At 36.6% G+C, this 20,539-nt stretch overlaps 1 protein-coding gene across 1 annotated transcript in view; it reads right to left on the bottom strand.

The window, feature by feature from the left end:
• KDM4C (lysine demethylase 4C) overlaps positions 1-20,539 on the bottom strand; it is a 267,977-nt gene that overhangs the window by 59,914 nt on the left and 187,524 nt on the right. The window contains exons 16-17 of the mRNA XM_061473111.1: positions 12,490-12,545; positions 9,532-9,640 (exon numbers count right to left, since the gene is read on the bottom strand). Of these exons, the coding sequence (XP_061329095.1) occupies positions 9,532-9,640; positions 12,490-12,545 (165 nt within the window). The remainder of the gene's footprint in view (positions 1-9,531; positions 9,641-12,489; positions 12,546-20,539) is intronic.

Consider the following 20,539-nt stretch of genomic DNA (forward strand, 5'->3'; position numbering starts at 1 on the left):
GTTCAGCAATCATTTCTTGCTGTTTACAGTTAACATTAACTTGAGTTACTTCAAATCCTCCGAATTTGATGCTTAACTCAAGTTACTACTTTCTGCAGCAGCTCCTTACAAATGTTACTTCAAATAGCAGTCAGCATCATAAAGGACAACTAATATGAACCTGGTAGACAGGTTCTTAAGCTTATAGCCTGAATTGGACCTTCTTCACTTCAGGCAACAGCTCTGACAATAACATTCCAAGAATCATCACAGCACTGCCTTGTGGCACAGAACTTTAAAAATGACAAGTGGCCTGAAGTACTAAACATCCAAACTTAACCTCTGAAAGCTAATCATTCTCACTGAACTGAGTTTCCAACTATTTCCAATTATGTCCAAATAATTAATTTAGCAATTACTCATCATTCTACCCTTAAGGCACACCAAATCTTTAGACACTATGTAGCACAAGTGAGCAGAAAGAGTAGGAAGTGACTGCACAGCTGGAAAGCTATGATCTGGTAGCTATCACTGAAACTTGGTAGGGGAAATTACATGGTTGGAGAGCTGCAACTAGTGGCTACAAACTGTTCAGAAGAGATAGGTAAGGAAGGAGAAGTGGGGGGTTTGCCTTCTATGTAGAAATAAATAAATTAATTGCAGAGTGTTGTCTTTGAAAAACAGCAGTGATCAGGTTGAGAGCTTGTGGGTGAAAATCAGGGGCCAAGCCAAGAAAGGAAGCCTCATCATTGGTGCTTCCTACTCGCCACCTAATCAAGAGGGCCCTGTTGATGAATCATTCTTACTTCAACTGCAGGGAGCACCACACTCGCAGGCTTTGATTCAGCTGCAGGACTCCAGTCACCCTGGTATCTCCTGGGAAAGCAGCACAGCAAGCTATAAGCAGCCAGAAGCCCTGGTGCATTGAGGATAACTACTTAATACAGGTGGGACACGACCCAACCAGAAGAGGAGGATTACTGGGACCGTTGCTTACCAAACCAGATGAACCAATCGGAGAGGTCAAGACTGGAGGGAACCTGGGCTGGAGTGATCATGCCCTGGTGGAATTCACAATCTCAGGGATATGGGCCAGGTGAAGAGTAAGGCCAAGACCTTGAATTTTAGGAGAGCGAACTTCCAGTTGTTTAGGGAATTACAGGATGGGACCTCCAGAGAAATTGCCCTTAGGGATAAAGGAGCAGAACAGAGCTGGCAGCTCTTTAAGGACATTTTTCTTGGAGCACAAGAGCTCTCAATTCTCATGTGTAGGCAATCAGGCAATGAGTGCAAGACACCAGCACAACCGGCCAAATTAAAACATGAGGAAGATACACACAGGCAGTGGAACCAAGGACATGTGTCCTGGGAAGAATACAGGGGTGCTGCCTGGATGTGTAGGGATGGGATGAAGAAAGCTAAGGCACAGCTGGAGCTCAATTTGGAAAGGGACACAAAGAATAGTAAGAACATATTCTACAGATATGCTGGTCAGAAAAGGAAGATTAAACAAAATGTACACCTCCACAGTAAACGCAAAAGAACTAGTGACAACATGCTGGCATGTTGTTGTACTCAGTAACTTTTTTTGCACCAGTTTTCACTGGTAATCACTCTTCCCATGTCTCCCAAGGCATGGACTGGGGGAATGAAGTCTCTCCCACTGTAAGATGAGATCAGGTTCAAGACTATCTGAGCAACCTAAGCACATCAAATCCGTGGGACCCAATGAGGGGCATCCCAGGGTCCTGAGGGAACTGAATGTTGTAGTTGCCAAGCCAAGCTGGAAAAATAGCTTTCCCTAGACAATTTAAATTTAGGTTTTCAAATATGTTGGTTTGGTGTGTATACAGCCACTACAAAAACAACACAAGCAACAATAAAACCAAATATAAAAGTGCCTTACACCTTGTGTATGGGTGATCAGAGACATGTCCTCCAAGATTATGTTGTCTCCAAATTCTTTTCTTTCAGATACAAACCTGGTGTCTGTTTTCTTTCTGCCAGTTTTCTAAAAATTACTTAATTTTGCATACGCTGGACACATGAAATCCTTGCTAGTACTACACTTACATCAGCAGACATGTTTCTGTCCCTTTCCTGTCCATTTTACTTCTCATCTTTTCAATATCATTTATTATTTTGTAAATCAAAAGTTTTTCCACAGAAAAACTTTATGTGCAATTTAAACAGAAAATTAAGGTTCAAAAACCTGCAATCTAAACATTTAATTCATAAATAAATCAAATTTCTACCAGCACTCATGATTAGTATTCCTGGGGACATAAAGTAACACTTAGCAACACTGTATTGGCAAAATCTTACATAGGTTTCAGACAGTATTCTTCTCAGAAACTAGTGACACCAGTATCAACAAACAGAAAGGTAACTAATGCACAAAGTGACTTACCCAGTATTAAATATCTGCTAAGCTCAAATCAGTAACTATGGTACGAAATCCTGATAGGATCTGCTACCTTACTGATACAAATAGAACACCTTTCAAATGAGTAATGGTAAAAAAATTGAGCTTTGCTATGAAATACAACCACAAGCACTTTTGCTCTTTTGGTATTACTGTCTACAAATACTCAAATCATAATTGGAAGTGGGCCCTGAACTTTAAAGCACGTAAACCCTTCTTGAAAGCTTTATCAGGGAATTTAAATAAAGTAAGCCAAAACAAAGGTAAATAAATTCAGCAGGTTTATAATTAAAAAAAAAATGGAATAGTATAAATTTACTTTTTTTTTTACTGATGAGAAGTAAAACCATTTAGATAACACACGATCCTCCTTCCAACCAGTTGCTCCTTTCCTGTCATGAAATAATTGGAGTCCAAGGAGTTATTCCATGCTTGACAATGTAGAATATTATCTACAAAACAAAATGATTCTTCACTCTCAACCTTCTTATTCAATTCAAAACTCAGCATTTAATTTAGCTCTTCAATGACATTCACCTTCGGACACCTACCTGTTGAAATTGTGAGTTATCTTTCTCATGCACCTGTTGCATTATTGTCCATGCACTTGTTGCATTATTGTCTATTTGCATGCCGACACAAAAAAAAAAACACATACATTATCTCACCTATACACATATACATATTTTATAGACAAGAGATTTCTCACCTATATGCAAATACATATTGTATAGACAGAGATGAACTTCAAAACACAGACCTGATTCTATCAGACGTAGACATCTTATTATGGACTATTATTCACTCAAATCTGTAAAAATGTCAAAGGATTTTTATGGGAAAAATCCATTTTCTTGATCATAAAACCCTCTCTGAAAATAAAAAGAAATACAGAGGACTACTTAACATTTTAAACACTGCCTTCATTCTTACAAAATGTCTATGCTTTCAGACATTATTTATAGTCACGCATATCTAATGTTTTCTGTATTTCTCATAAGACTCGGTAGTCTGGTACTGCTGCAAGATACAAATTTGACAGTTTGCAATAGGATCTGCTCATTGTAGCAAATTATTCTGACAGTAAGTACTATTTAGCCAGCAGTGTATGTTCTTCTAACATACTTACTAAAAATCTTATGAACACTGACTACAGCACATACACTAAACTATATTTGATACATGATTGCAATGAGTCACCACAATTTTAATGAATTATATACTGCAGTAATGAACTATCGCATAATTTTCAATTTAGATAGCACACTTTTATATAGTATGCTATTTAAACTATTTCATTAACAATTTTAAAATTATTCTGAAATATTTTTAAATGTCTCAAGATTCCTGTTGGTTTTGCTGCCATTGCCTGTGAATGTGTGCAACGAGTTAGTTAATGTGTGAATGTATGAATGCATGTATGGTATAATGATTTTCCCCAACTGCTCTTCCAGCAATATTTTGTAAATGTTGAAAAGTAATCAATACTTCTTTGTATTACCAGAAATGCATAGCAACACTGGTACACATCCCTGCAAGTATTTCTGTACTGCTTCACAAACACAGCTGCAGTAATAGTTCTGGTAACCCACTGTAGTTTAACAAATGAATTTCATTACAAATTAGAACACAGAAGATGAGCAGTGTCCTCAAATGTCTTTAATACCTTTTTTTTAGGTTTCATACATCATTAAAATGGAATGACAGGCAGTACAATATATTTTCATTCTTTTAAAAGCTCATACACATTTTTCGCTTTGATTCCATTCTTCAGTGGCATACCACAGAGAAACCTCTGTATTTTCAGAATTGATGTACCTTTCAATACTGTAATCTTTTGGCTTTCAAGCTCACTATTATTTGCCTTCAGGTGAAAATTTTAAAGTGTATAGGCTTCTAAAAAGAACTTTATGGCTTCAGCCAGATACTGAAAGGCTTGTACATCAGTCATCATCACAGTGTAGATTTCTTTTCAAAATAATATTCCTCACTCAGAGGAACACTTGTGCTTATACTTGGTTCACTTGTCAAATACAAATTTGAGGTCATCAAAAGCTTCAGGGCAACTTTAGCTATTCCAAAACTCATTTTCTACCTCTATTTTGTTGGAGAAATAGGATTTCAAATGCAAAAATAATAGGAAACTCTACTGATAAAGAAACAAAGGCATCTTATGTACATGTTTCAGTACATAATTGCAGTGTCTGCCTGTAAAGACAATCAAATACCAAAGCATTTTAAAACAAGTATCACAAGGAGATAATATATTTTGCTATTGTGTTGATACGCATTCTATCCAAAACATGATTTAGAGTTGCAATCTTAAATATCTAGGTTTAGGAACAGATGCTAATGATCCTATTTAAATGTTTCTTTTGTAACAGATGAAACATTTAAACACTCTCATTTACAACGTCTATGGTTCATTGTAAGTCACGTGTCTGACAAGGGTAAATGACATTAGGCTCAATATTTTTGTTGGCTTGAATTCCTTGGCAATATAATAGTGTTTTTACTTAATTCTATTTTTAAGTCCTACTTCTTATTAAAAGAAAATGACAGACAAGAGAGTACTTATTCTTTCTTTTAAAGGCTAAGTTTATGGCTTTTTCACCTCCAGAGACTTTCATGCAGCTACATTTCGTATTTATAATTAGAGCTGAGTAATTAAACTCTTTTGAAAGCAGAGACTGCCTAGGTACTTGGGGAAAAGCTTTTCCCCTCCCAAAGTAAAATGGAGTTTTATCACTGACTTTTACATACACAGGAACCCGCAGTCTGTTTTCTATGATCCAAAGCCTCATACATATACACGGTCAAGGTAAACAGGTTTTCAAAAGCTGTTTACAGTCAGGTTTCTCCTGGGAGACTTTAAGAACATACAGAATAAGGCAAAAATAAGTTAATAAGGCTAAACTCAGCTAGAAACCTAAGCTTTAACTACTTTTGGGAAATTGTTAGTTGTTGTTAAATTGCGTTGGGATAGAAGCTCGCACCACACTCACAATGGCATAAATTCTCCTCCAAATCACACATTTATTTCAAATTGTCACCAGCTGAAATTCTGCATATACGTTTGGACAACTTTCATGTGCCCCCCTCCACACCATCACTTCTTTACAACTTTGCCTGCTTTTTATCTTCTCTACCATTTTCACTGTGATTAACCAGTACTTAAACTGGCATTTGTGTGTTTCCCACCTTTTTATGCTTGTTCATGTCATGTTAAACTTGGAAGAACTAAGTATCTGCAAGCAGCCAGCATACTGTAGTTTGTGTAAGCTATTGTTTTAAAATGTGTGATGAGGTATATCTCTCCAGCCTCTTAATTTGAGAATCTGTGCATAAACATCTGAATTCAACATGTTTCCTAGCTTGATAATCACAGATTGTCATTCCACATGGCTACTGGACCTCAAAGTGTCTGATGGATGTGACTGTCCAGGCTGAGTTTAAAATAAAGGAAGAAAGCCTGACTCCCTGACAAAAGAGACCAGGACAATCTCTTTTTTCCAGTTACATAAGTTTCAAGTAAAAGGGAAAAGGTATAGTCACAGAGAGGTGAAGTTGAGAATCTGTATGTTCTAGGGTGTTTGTGGGATACTCTCTCCAATGAGGTTGCCTGGGAGGCCTTTTGCTTTCACATAAAAAGTCTACTGTCCATCAGTATCATGGGTGTACATATAACACACTGGAAAAAGTTCGGGAAATATGAAAACATTCTGGCATTCTATAAAAACCCAACAACTTACAGACATGAAACAGTTGGACAATATCATTTTAAAGCTATGAGCTACTGTAAGCATAGTATAAGCCTTGATTCTGGAAGGAATGAGTATATGTTGAATATCTGATAATCAAAGAAGTCAGGAATAACGGAGGAGTGACAGGAAACACACTGATTTCAACGCAAAATGTGCAATGAATTAGAACTATTTAACAGCAATCAGTATACATACTAGGAAAGTTATAAAAAAAAACCTACCGATACGTTCATGTTTGCACAGATGTTATTTGTAAAAAATAAAACACTGACTTCTTCTTTGATATTCCTTTGTAGATGCTACATTTAAGAAAATGTCAGCTCAGCCTCTACAGATTTCAAAAATACTACATGTTCTGCTTATATTGGTTTCTTACTATTTCAGAGAGAGGGATGTGAATGAAAGGATGGAGGAAAGAAGGGCTAGAGGAAGGGAGGGGATAGAAAGAAAAGTTTTAAAGCTACTAGAACTAATTGCTCCTGCATTGTAAGATCTAGTTCTGGTATGGATTTATGTAGAATGTAATCTATCCTTTTATATTTGTTTTTCATTGTTTTCTTGTCATGAAAAAAATAAAAAAAATAAATTAAAAAAAAACATCCCAACCCAAAGGAAGGATGGCATAGTAAGGCACCTCACATTTATTAGCTATCCCATGCTTTAACATAAAATGCGTTATAAAGAGAGGCCCCAAAATGTGTGTTTTTTTGTTAAAAATCATTGCTTATGAAGGCTCAGTATCAACAAAGAATGTAAAAGCTTGCCTTTGCTTACACAGTGAACACTCTGTAACTCCGAATAATGGAGACTGATGAAACAAAGATGTCTTAACCTAACAAAAAGGACAGCTGTGAAGCAGGAATTGGGTGCTGAAGAACAGGACTGGCAATTCCCACAATTTCCAACAGGAAAGCTGGCCCAAATCAATTACTCACAGATTCCTAGCGCTAACATCAAAGAGTAGAACACTCAGTATGTCAAAGAAGTTAACAGCAGGTCACATGGCATCGGCTGTCCACTCCAAATTATGGAGTATATGATAACACAGAGGAATGAAAGATAATGAAGCTTCAACAAAGCTAGTGAAGGGCCTAGAGCACAAATCTGACAAGGGTACTGGGCCCTTAGTGACATGGCTCAGTGGTGGTTGGGGTGATGGTTGGACCTGATGATTTTAAAGATCTTTTCCAACCTAGTTGATTCTATGATTCTGCAAGAATGTAAGTGCGGCCAGCTAAGGGGAAGAGGACACAGGAATTCCTAGATAGAGAACAGAATCAATTTGTACATAACTCCTGGCATTCCCCTGAGGCAGAGAACCAACTGTCAAGTCTGTATGAGAGCATAGCTAGTATTCTGTAGTATCACAGATCAAGACTAAAGTAAGGATCACATTTGGTTTGAGAATGATGTGGCATGTATACACAAGGTTATTGACAGCAACCTTTAGGGAAGTAGGAGCCCCAAGTTTCAGGAAACAAGAGAAATAATTTACAGAAAGCATCTAATACACAGGACTTTAGATAAAATATGCAGCACCCATACAATTCCATCCAGTAGATATTCCTTAAATAGTTCTTTTAATACAGAATATCACAATGTTATTCAGGAGACAGTTTAGCTAGCATATTCACTGTGAAACAAAACAGAGTAAAACCATCAGATACAGCAAATTAATTGCAACAAAAGCCAGAATTTAAAAGCAGACAGACTTCTCGTGTTTTTAGAGCAAATGCTCCTTTATCCAAGGAGTACTATTTTATTGGTCTATTAACATTAAAATATTATAGAGCCTTTCAAAATGGTCATACTGCTTACTTTCCTTAAATTAGTACAAGCCTAGCTATTTCATTATAAATTCAATGTCAGGAACTAATTCTTGGAAAAATAAGGTTTAATGAATCAAACCATGAATAAACTGCTTCCTTTCTTCACAGTAACTGTCCACTACCTGCAGCAATACTACAGTTATGGCTTTTATAAAGTACATTTTCTCACATTTTAATTGTACTCAGCCAAGTTCCTTCTGTGCGATATTAATTCAATTAAAAAAAAAACCAAACTCTTTTACTTTAAAAAACAGACTTATGGAAAGTAAGTAATATATTTCTAAACATTCAGGGACTCACAGGAGACCAAGAGTATATACAGCTTAATACAATCCCTAGTGCTTCAATGTGATTTTATATTAACGGAGTCTTTAAGAACTTACAAAGCACAAAGGACTATAAGCAATTTTCTATTACATGAATGAAAGAAGAAAAAGCTCTCAATTATAAACAACTTATTAACATAACTGCTTTATGTTTAGCAGAAATAACCTAGAAATCACAAATCACGTAACTTCACAAATTTTGGCTCCATACTTTCATAATCAATTATTTAGAATTAATTCAAGCATCTTTTAAAAGACATTTTTTAAAGGATGTGAGAAAACAAGTGTTAAGACTTTGAACAGAAATGTAGAATGGTTTGTCATTTGAAGAGAAGGCTATCAATTTAAACAACCTAAACTTGTACTCCACATTTAGAAGTACAACTACAAAACACAGACACATACAAAAAATAATTAAATGAAAATGTAATGCAAAGATTCATAGTTCAAAATGAGCAAGTACAAGGTTAGGTAGACCAAGAAACACTTTGGAAATACTGTGGGGCAGATCCAGAAAACTGATCCAAACAGTAAGGAGGATAGTCATATATATTGCACATAGCAGAGTATTTACACTGCTTGTACACCAGCCTTCTTGAATGACAGTTATTCTAGATGTAACACAGGATGCAACTGCTAGTAGCTGATGCACTTTCATTTAGGTTTTCCAGTAGCTTTTGAAATTCCTCAGGAAACAGTTTTTTCCATCCATTATAATGTGTGATCTGTTTTGTGCATATCTGCGCCACAGATGCTAGAGATACCATGTACCAAGCAGATCATACATCCATTTATCTTCATAAATAGTTCCTTGAGGCAAAAATACATAATCAAAAGACCTCACAAATATGGACTGTGGGATATTCACAGCCTGTTTGGGTTTCAATACTTTCCCTACCAATACAGTTCCAAAACTGAAACTTTCACAGCTTTCACAGGTCAAGTTTGTTATTCTTCTTTTTGAGGGAGGGCAGGTTCAAACTCCTTTTGATAAAATACCAAATGCTCTTAACAGTGTTAATCAGTTGTCATTATATGTCAAAAAAAGCCCATCCTGATAAAACTCTGGTTCTTTATTCCTTACCTTAAAAATAGTTTACTGGTTATGAACCTTGCAATAATCACAAGTCAAATTTTTAATAGATCTGAAATATTGGAACACCCTAATAGCAAATAATATATGAAGCATATATGAATATACTACTCACCAATTTTAATCTTTGCAAAGGTATTCTGCTAGTGTCTATCGGAGTACGTTCTGTGACATTACCAAATCTGACTTCTGGGATGGCAACTGCACATATTACATGTGCCCACCTGTGAAAAGTGGCAAGTCAAGAATACCACCAAAAAAAAACTCTATAGAAATACAAGTGTTTAAGATGTTTCATTACTTACTGTGTGGGGTTTTGGTTTGTTTGGTTTTGGGTTTTTTTTTAATGGCAACCATCCCCAGATCCTTCCTTACTAGGATGTCCTAGTTTCTTTGAAACGTATTTAACAAAACTTACAACACTAGCACTTCATGTAAATATATTTTCAGACTGTGGTTTTATTGCAACATTGTTTTTAAGCATCTTCCATGTGCAATTTATTAAGTTTAAAGGTTTTGTAGTTGTGCTACCCAGGTGCATAAGTAAAGACCACACTATTTGATTTGTGTGCAGTTTTATCACCACAGCATTTTGGATTAACATTACTCAGACCTGAATAACTTAGGCAACAAAACATGATTACGATCACAGTCTATCGAAGAGCAAAACATACTATCAAGACCTTCTGTTTACAGATACAAATGCACAGAAGCAGCAAACTGATGAGGCTGTTACTGTAATTCCCAGCACGAACTGGACAGCTTTGAGCAGTGGAAGCACCTATAATGACAGTGTGTGCATATTATATAAAGAGAGAAGCTAACAACGTTAATCAAGAGTAGCCTTCTGAGACTACTTCTAAAATCTTTTTGGGGGGTTGTCAACTAGTAAATCTGAAGAAAAGGAAATATTTCCATTCCTTGACTCCTATTTGCTTTTTTCCCTGTCATTCATTGTACATCTTGTATCATTACTCCATTTCCTCTTTTATTGTAAGCCCTGAATGCTTGCCTCGCTCCACTTTCTGTGGATTTCCAGAGACACACATTATATGAGCAAATTAGCAGATTAACATGAATGCAGGCTGGTGATGCAATAGAGCAGAAATAATTTCTCTTTCCTGCACTAGAATGATGCTATTTCAGTAACTCATCTTTGACAAAAATATATGGAAAAATATAATATGACATACAAGGACTAAACAAACTGCTGTCATGTAACACTGAAGTTGTATTGGCCTAAGTGTCAAATAAGAGCTGTAGGTAAAGATGACATATCACTCAGCAAATTACACAGTTTAGCCCAAATAAAAGCTGATTAAGCTTGTAGATTTATCATTTTATTATGGTGACAGTATTGTTTATATTTTGATTTACGGAAAAAAAAAAACTTGCATTGAGACTTTTTAACTTTTATTACCACCCTTTTCTTTGCTGCCTGTCCAACTGCAGAACTACACTGTCTAACCATCCAAGCTTTATGGTACAGAAATGCTATAAATAAAATGCCTGTTCAATAAATCTTCACCCAAGCCTTTATACTCTGACAGGTCTCAACATAACAGACTCTAAACAATTGCTGTGTTCTGTTGAAAAAAATCTCAGCTCTCCATAATGGCAAGTTGTTACACACAGACCCTGTTTAATTCATTAGCTTTAAATCTAAGTAATGCTCATCCCATCTCTCTAATTGTTACTTGAAAGGGAAAGAAGGAGCAAAGGAATGCACATGTTGGATTTTTAACCTTGTTGGCGAAAAAAAAAAAAAAAAAAAAGGCATAATTAGAACACAATATTCCAAAAACTGGAATTGCACCTGATGCTAAAAGATAGATGAAAGACTCAACATGTGAACATGTGTAGCACTCTAAGGTGTTGCAGAAACAGGAAAACAAAAATTGACCTACTTTTACAGAATTCTCATTTCATAAACCTGTAACAGTAACTCACAGAGATATGTAATGCAAAGCCAAAGACTTTAGATACAGTTATGCAGAGAAACTAACTTCCTGCAAACCTCTGCAGATTTTTTCTATGTAAATCCTATGAAACATTTCTAAAACATTTGAATCGATTTAAAAAAAAAGAGGTACGTGTTCTAAAAGATGCAACATGCCGTCTATCACAAATATCAAAGGGCATGATAAATTCTACTGAGATGACACTTCTGCAGCTGAGAATTTTCATGTGTTGGTTAACAATATTAACGTTTGCTGAAGGTAAGATTTGTCCTCTGAGTTTCCGATAAACCTTCTCCTAACTGAACAATTTACAAGGGTCATGCAAGCAATTGCAAATCACTGATACATAAATTTTTACCTGGTAAGTGGAAAAGAACGTTGCAACTTGATCATCTCTTACCACTCCATTCCAAAGGGTTAAAGAAAGGTATCTATATGATATTGCTAGGCTACTGAAATAATTTAATTAATTATGAAAAGATTCAAAATGCATAAAGACTGTTCCACTACTAGAGCTGAAAAAGATATTAAGCTGCAGCACTCTCCATTTTATCCATTCGGGTTACTTGCTATAGTATTCTATCATCCAAATATAGAGAAAAATACTGATGCTGTTAATAGCATGATATCAGCAACAATATTATTTTTGACATGGCATGATAGAAGCGTATATTAAAACCACATCAAAATATAACATTATTTCAATATTATTCAAATTGATTAATTAAATGTACTGTTTCTAGAAGTTTAAAGACATTGCATTAAATTCTGTAATCATGAATTTCCAGGACAGAAGAAGAAAATGTATTTCGCTGTTTGATTAGACTTGCCTATGCAAACAATGTCAAATGAGCTCCCATTACTATCTTATACAAAGGCCAGCAGGATAATATCTGGAACAAGTTGGTGTGTGCAAATACTAAAACAAATGTATATTTTAGCACCTAAATATTTCACAAAATGCCAGTGGCACTAGTAATTTTAATTCTGCAATGATTCAGCTTAAAGGGACACAGTCACGTGATTAGGTTTACAAACACTTTCTACATGGGAACGGGTGGGGAATAAAGCTTAAAACAAGTTCACAAAGTCCCGAGCAGTATTATACTTACTTCTTGTCAGTAGTTTGCTTTAATGCCCCACCTCTCAAATTGCAGAGACAACATTCCTAAAAAAAAATAGTGTGGGAAAAAAGTGAGCTTTATTGACTGGTTAGAAATAAGTTTTTATTGAGCTAATCTTAAGGATATGCAAATTGCTAATGTAATTAATTACAGGGTTACAAACTGCCACTTATAAGCATTGCATTTCCTTACAGAAAAAAATATAAGAATAGAGTAGCAAAAAGAGAAACAAGTCATATGAGCTAAAGAAAAGAATTCTAAGTATTACTCATAAACACAGTAACAGAAACATTTTGAAAGTGATACTAAACAAAAAGGCATTTAATCATTGTGCCATGACACCACAGAAAGGCTGGAACTTCAGTACAGATTATTAAGGTAAATCAAAGTAAAATTACACATAACTAGTTTAACAGAAGTTACTACGAAACTGACTCACAACTCTTTTTCGTTTTCTTTCTTTTTTTTCTTTCCCAAAAGTTCCCTTTGCTGCAGTAGACCTTCAGTTCCTTGATCTTTAGCACAACTCTATCTGCTTTTAGGGCACTCAGCAAGGTATATTTCAGTGTTTCCTTGACGGTACACCAAACAGGGCTTTTCCTACCTCTACTTAAAATTGTGTCTTTGAACATATACACAGGCTCTTCTTCTTTTCAACCCTTCTCTCTCTTCAGTCTCCTCCTTTTCTGAATCTATCTTTTCCCCAATTTTCTTTTTTTTCCATGTCGCTTCACACGAACAAGTAAGAAAGTATTTCCAGTGTTAGCTACTTTTCTTTCTGACCTCATTTCTCTGGTCTCTACAAAGAACCAAATGCACAAAACTAAGTTAAAATATCCTGTGCCTGTATACCTGTACTCATAAAGAGCGCTTGTCTTCCAAACCTCTAAAATTCCGTTCCCTTTACAGAGAAAAACAAAAAACAAAAACCGAATTAAAAAAAAAACAAACACAAACACAAACCAACAAAGAAAAACCAACAAAGAACTGTTATGCAACACTCCAGTCTGACCTCATCTTAAAGCCTCCAATAACGAAGAGATCATGTCTGCCAGAAATCTGTTTGAATGCTTATAAAAAGCGTGTCAACCACACCACACAGCTTGGTGTCATTGGCAAACCTGCTGAGGGTGCACCAGTCCCACTGTCCATTTTGCCGACAAAGATGTGGAAGAGCACCGGCCCCAATACTGACCCCTGGGAAACATCACTTGTCACCAGTCTCCACTTGGACATTGGGCTGTTGACCCCAACTCCCTGAGTGAGACCATCTAGACAATACCTTATCCAGAGTGGTCTGTCTGTCAAATCCATGCCTCTTCAGTTCAGAGACAAGGATGCCCTGTGGGACAGTGTCAAATGCTTTGCACAAGTCCAGGTAGACGATTTCAGTTGCAGCACTGTGGCCTCATCATAAAAGGCCACCAAATTTGTCAGGCACAGTTTGCTCATGTGAAGCCATGCTGACTGTCACCAGTCACATCCTTATGATCCATGTGCCATAGCATAGTTTCCAGTAGGATCTGCTCCATGCTGGAGACCAAGGTGAAACTGACTGACCTGTAGATCCCTGAGTCTTCCTTGTTTTCCATTTTAAAAATGGGAGTAATGTTTCCTCTTTTCCAGTCAGCAGTAACTGCACCAGACTGCCATCACTTCTCAAATAGATAATGGCTTGGCAGTACATCCACCATTTGCCTCAGGACCCACAGAGGTATTTTTTCAGGTCCCACAGACTTGTGCGAGGTGAGACTGACTGGTCTGTATATTGAGCCCAGAGAAAACAGGTAGCTGTTTTCTCTTATGCAGGATCTATAAGAAACAAATTTTATTACTTTTGAAAAAGCACTCATAGAAATCTCTGGTGAGCAAGCAGTGCGTGATAACTGTTCACAGTCTGGTGGATATAGGCTACAGCAACTTAGATTCATAAGAACTAAAAAATTTCACCAGCATTCATATCAGTTAAAAGCCCATTAAATCCACTTTGTTAATCATGTTTGCCTTGCAATACATTGTCCTCTATCCATGCAACATGGTTATTACTCTACCTCCAGTTTCAACATGCTGCAAGCAAATAAAATACAGGGGACTCGATATTTAGAAAAACTAATATTCCTAACACAGGAATACCTGCCACGAATGGCAGTGAAATCACATGTATGTAAGTAACTATTACTCATGTTCTCAAAGAGAAGGAAAGAAAGTGTTTGTGCTTCCTTGTATGCCTACCGTCAGCCTTCATGTAAAAGTCAGGATAGGAACAGATTTCATTATAGACTATTGGAACATATCCGATATCTGATCACTATTACTTTGCAAATCCTTTAAACACGTAATTGTCATTTGTATTTGCATTAAATAATAATTTCTTAAGCATATTATTTTACACTTATCTAAATTAAATCTTGACCATTTTAAATTGCTCATCTCCTTAAAAGATCTCCATAACATTCTAGAATTACAAAAGAAAACTCTTTCAGTATCTATATAAAGTAAAACATTTCCATATAATTCACAAGCTTTAGCACACTAATATTCATCTTTTAGCTTTCTAGTGACGACAATGTATTTTTTTCATAGCAATACAGATCATATGCAGAGTTTCTGGAGTAAACACTTCCCCTTCTTTTTACTGAAATTGAATTTTGCAACCAGCATTCCTAATACGGTTTATTTTTCATTTCTCTGTTTCAAACACTGCTAGAAGCTGAAGCAAAAGCCTGGTGAATGTGAATTAACTATGCATCCTTTGGTACATACATCCAAAAGATGTATCACCTTTTTTGGAATGGTATGTCACTACTCAGGCATAGCTGCATATTGATTATTGTTGCATGGATAAATACCACACAGAACACATGCCTGTTCACTCTCATTTATATCTTAAAATTAATGCATTCGGCTGTCTCTGAGCATTTTTTACACTCTGCCAAAATTCAGTCATATAGACAGTACTGCTTATAAAAAGCAGTTTTCACAGTTCCATATTAGCATACTTACTTCATCAGAAATAACATTCTGCATGAGACAGGAAGCTGTCTGACACAGCAAAGCAACAGTGTTCAGACAAGCCGTAGCAGAGGGATATATAGTAAGTCATATAATCGGTATTCTTATGGGCAACTATGAACATGTCCCACATGATCCCCTTTTTTGATAAACTGCTATTTCTCTTTTCCTCTAAGATCCTGTAAATTACAATGGCATCTCTGAAGAATTATATTTATCCTGTTAAATGAAATATGTAACTTATGTCAGCGGATGAACAAAGGGTAACATAAGCCTTATTTTTAATTTAATCATAAACAGATAAATCAGGTTACTCCTTTCCTTTTTGCCATTTTCCATCTGCAGCCCCTTAGTCACACAACTGCAACATTTTCACCTACTGCCTTCATCTGCCTTTGACTAAGGCAATTTATTATTTGCATATTGTAGAAGACTGAAAAAGCAGTAGGGAATGTTTGCCCAAGACTTATATTCTTCCCCAGGTATCCACTGGCAGCTGTGCTAGAGAGAGGATAACAGGCTAAAACAAACTTCAGTTTAATTCATTATGGCAGATCTTACTAGTCTATGTAACCTGCCATTTTAAAGTTTTACAAAATGTACTTTAAAATGTTTTAGAAAAGATATCTAGGTATTAGGAAAATACCATTGCTTAGCACTGCTAAGTTTACACTGCTATATACATTATATATAATACACACATTTTTCCATATATTTGTCAGGTTTATGATTTTGAAAAGCAAACAGAATGCACTCAGATTTATATAATAATATATTATTATTATGTTATTGTGGTAAGATTATTATCAAATATTCATTTAGCAGTGATACCAGAATGAATCATTTCAAGTAAGTATATATTTTGGCTAGTGGTCTGAAGCCTTGCAGTGTTGATAACAGAATGACAGAATATTTTGGGCTGGAAGGAATCACCTGCAAAACGCCTTCCATGGGCATAAACACCTTCCAACCAGGTTGCTCAGAGCTCCACCCAGCATGACCTTGAACACTTCCAGGGACTGGCAGCCACAACTTCTCTGGGCAACTGGTGTCTCACCATCCTAATAGTGAAGTATTATTTCATCCTTATATCTAACCTACATCTACCCTCTCTCAGCTTAAAGCCTTTACACCCACGACATCAGCACTAAGCAGGACAATACTTACCCAGATAACAATATATTTCCATTTCCTTTTTTTTTTTTTTTAACAACTATTTGACCTGTGTGCTTGCTGACTCTGACTTGTCTCTAAAAGCACTCAAAAATCTGTAATCTATGAAAAGCCATTAGGATACAGCTGTTTCCTAAATATTTTTAATAAGAGGTGAGAACAGTTCATTTCAATTTTAAGGATCAACTGCTACAAAGCTGACTCACAATAATGCTGATTTACTAGTCTCATTTAAAAGTAGCTAATTAAAACAGACATCTAATCTTGAACTATGCCAGAGCTAAGTCAAATAGATACAAATTGTATGGCTAAGGCTAATAAATATCTTTTGTTTTCTTCAAACAACTCTGGTAGGTTTTTTTAGAGAGGAACCTTCGAACTGAAAATAGATACCCTTAAGTCTTCCATCTTCTCTCCCAATGTCCAAGGTCACACTTCCTAATAGTATTAACACAGTTGTACATTTGGATATGGCATTGCTGCCTTTTCAGCTACCTCATTTCCCAGCTTATTTATATTTGTGTCTATATTTATGCCTGTGTAAAGAGAAGGGTTGGTGCTTCTTTCAAAGCATCTGAAAACGTCGTTTTCAGCAATGATCCATTAATGAATATTTTAATCTTTCCATACCAGGGGAATCATTTCCACTCAGAAATAGCTTTTGAGATTATTTAATTTCAATTCAGAGACTGCTACTGCATCAAGTTATTACTTTAAAATTAGTTTTTCAGAGACAATTTTTTAAGGACAAAATATTCCTAAAAATAACAGACAAATTGAGAGTTGCCTAGTACAAGGATTCACTTTCCTGTCTAGGAGCACCATTTCTTAACAGAGTTGATAGATGCTACCAGTGTAACTAGCAACCTTCATTTGTATATAATCACTGTCAAACTTCCACCATCTGCCTCAACAATGAACAATGCCATTAATTTTTATTGTTAATAAGAATTTTGAGAAAAGAATTTCCTTTTTTTTTTCCAGAAAATGTTATAGAAAAATCTTACTCTGTGCAAAAGAATAAGCCATTATCATTACTTTTAGCATTTTGTACATACTTAAAGTTCAAACTGATTGAGGAGGCTGAGTACTCCCATAAAAGAGAAATCCACCATGGGTTAATATTTATTTAATATGTAGACACATCTTCAGCTGCAAGGTTAAAGTAGGTTCTTGAAAATTGAAGATGGTCACACTTCTGCTATGGATAAGCATTTTACTTTTTTAGATGCTTTCAAACCTGTTGAAGATATCGATCTTTGGGAATTTCAAGTTTACAAATCATCGGTTACTGAAATTCCAAATTTCAGCAGCCTAATCCTGCAAATATTCATCCTGGCCTGCCCTTCATTCAGAGATCGACTTGAAATTTCCTTGCAATTGCAGCTCCCATGTCATGGCAGGCCCAGGAACTAGAGAGCAAGGAGTCTTGATGTGCTGTCCATGACACAGCATTGTTGGGAATAGTGATCTGCATGAATGCAAAAAAAGCAGGAGAAAGTTGCCTGGATAATAAGACCTGGAAAAGGACAGGAAAGGGAGGAGAGACAGGGAACGGGAGTATGGACAGAGCTCTGCAGTCAGAGAAGGAATGGGAAATGGTGGGGCTGAGGCTGAAGTAAGAATCAAAACACTCATTACAGGTAACTGGAGTAAAAATAACTCCCACACTTGGCAGAAGGACATATATGTCCTTTCACGACAACGTGCATCTCTGAAATAAAAAACATATATAAAATATGAAATGGAGGCTGTTATATTGCTGGATATGAAATACTTTCTGCAATAGTCGTTACTAGTAACACAGTTTAAGAAAACATTTACAGAAGAAAGAGTGACTGACCCATCCATCTGACAGTACACATTAGATTTAAACCTAAACATTTTTAGATGAAAATCTGTATCTTCAAGAAAGCAGCATAGCACCGGCTCTGCAGGACAGGATATTCTGCTACTGCCTATTTCAGGGTTTTTTTACCCCTCAGTGATTTTGCAGCAGTACTCCTGAAGATCAGATACGGTCTCTGAGTACAAATTTAGATTAGAAGATGCTGGTGGAGGTTCTCCGCTCCAATTCCAGCACCAAGGATAGATTCAAAGCTGCATCTGACTGAAATCCTACTTCACCCTGTAGGGAATGGACAACCTGTCCTTTGTAAGATGAGAATACCCAGAAACCTGGAGCTGCCCAAAGCTATTAAGATTTGGGCACACAGTGGTACCAGTGGTAAAGTTTGATTTGGCAAACTGCAATGAAAGGAATCCAAGGTAAAAATGGACTTTGGGTCTGAGTACTATGGCAATCAGGTTAAAAATATATTTCCCAAGTTTAACTGTCTGCAATTTTGTTTCTGTGACCTGGACAGGCTGGAGAGTTGGGCAGGGAATAACTTGATGAAATATAACAAGGTAAAGTGTAGAGTCCTGCATCTGGGCAGGGACAACCCCAGGTTCCAGTATAGGTTGGGGAACGACCTGTTAGAGAGCAGTGTAGGGGAGAGGGACCTTGGGGTCCTAGTGGATGACAGGATGACCATGAGCCAGCACTGTGCCCTTGTGGCCAAGAAGGCCAATGGCATCCTGGGGTGTATTAGAAGGGGGGTGGTTAGTAGGTCGAGAGAGGTCCTCCTTCCCCTCTACTTTGCCCCGGTGAGACCGCGTCTGGAATATTGTGTCCAGTTCTGGGCCCCTCAGTTCAAGAAGGACAGGGACCTGCTGGAGAGAGTCCAGCGCAGGGCAACTAAGATGATTAAGGGAGTGGAGCATCTCCCTTATGAGGAAAGACTGAGGGAGCTGGGTCTCTATAGTTTAGAGAAGAGGAGACTGAGGGGTGACCTTATTAGTGTATATAAATATATAAAGGGGGAGTGTCACGAGGATGGAGCCAGGCTCTACTCAGTGGCAAACAGTGATAGGACAAGGGGTAATGGGTACAAACTGGAACACAAGAGGTTCCACTTAAACTTGAGAAGAAACTTCTTCTCAGTGAGGGTGACGGAACACTGGAACAGGCTGCCCAGGGAGGTTGTGGAGTCTCCTTCCCTGGAGACATTCAAAACCCGCCTGGACACATTCCTGTGTAACATTATCTAGGTGTTCCTGCTCCGGCAGGGGGATTGGACTAGATGATCTTTTGAGGTCCCTTCCAATCTCTAGCATACTGTGATACTGTGTGATAAGGGAAACTCAGTACATCCAAACCTGCCAACAAACATTGCGTCAAACACTGGTTTCTACAAGCAATATATATCCTGTTAATAGACTAATACCAAAACCAGAAAGAAATATTATGCTCCCCACTTCTGCATCTACACATGGTTACTATGAACACATTTATATGTAATTCTTCTTGCAAATCACCTTTTGCCAGCAAAGGCTTGGGCAAATACAGATTTATAGATAGATAGATAGATAGATAGATAGATAGATAGATAGATAGATAGATAGATAAAAAAAGAGCAGGCCTTTTTTTTTATTTTCTAATAAAAGAGAAAATCCACAGAAAGTTTAAGGTTTTAACCCTTCTTGTTACAGACAGATTTTCATGCCAAATAATTTCTTTTTACTAACAATATCCATATGCTTTTAAAGCTTGGTAGCAGAACTAGTCTGAAAATTTATATGGATATTTATTAACAATATCCACATGGTTTTAAAGCTTGGTAGCAGCACTAGCCTGAAAATTAAAATACTGTATACCAATTCACATATAGTGAGTTAATTTTGGCAATTATCAGGCTCTGAAAACAGGAGTTTATAATGTAAAAGCTGATATAGTATCAGTGAGAAGGGCACCACAATATAAAGATTGCTCAAAATTATTATCTCCTGTAGGGTGAAATATAGCAGTTTC

The sequence above is a fragment of the Pezoporus flaviventris genome, unplaced genomic scaffold (assembly GCF_033815535.1).
Source record: "Pezoporus flaviventris isolate CSIRO_AGI_PZ_B2104156 unplaced genomic scaffold, CSIRO_AGI_Pfla_v1 ptg000076l, whole genome shotgun sequence".
Taxonomy (NCBI): Eukaryota; Metazoa; Chordata; class Aves; order Psittaciformes; family Psittacidae; genus Pezoporus; species Pezoporus flaviventris.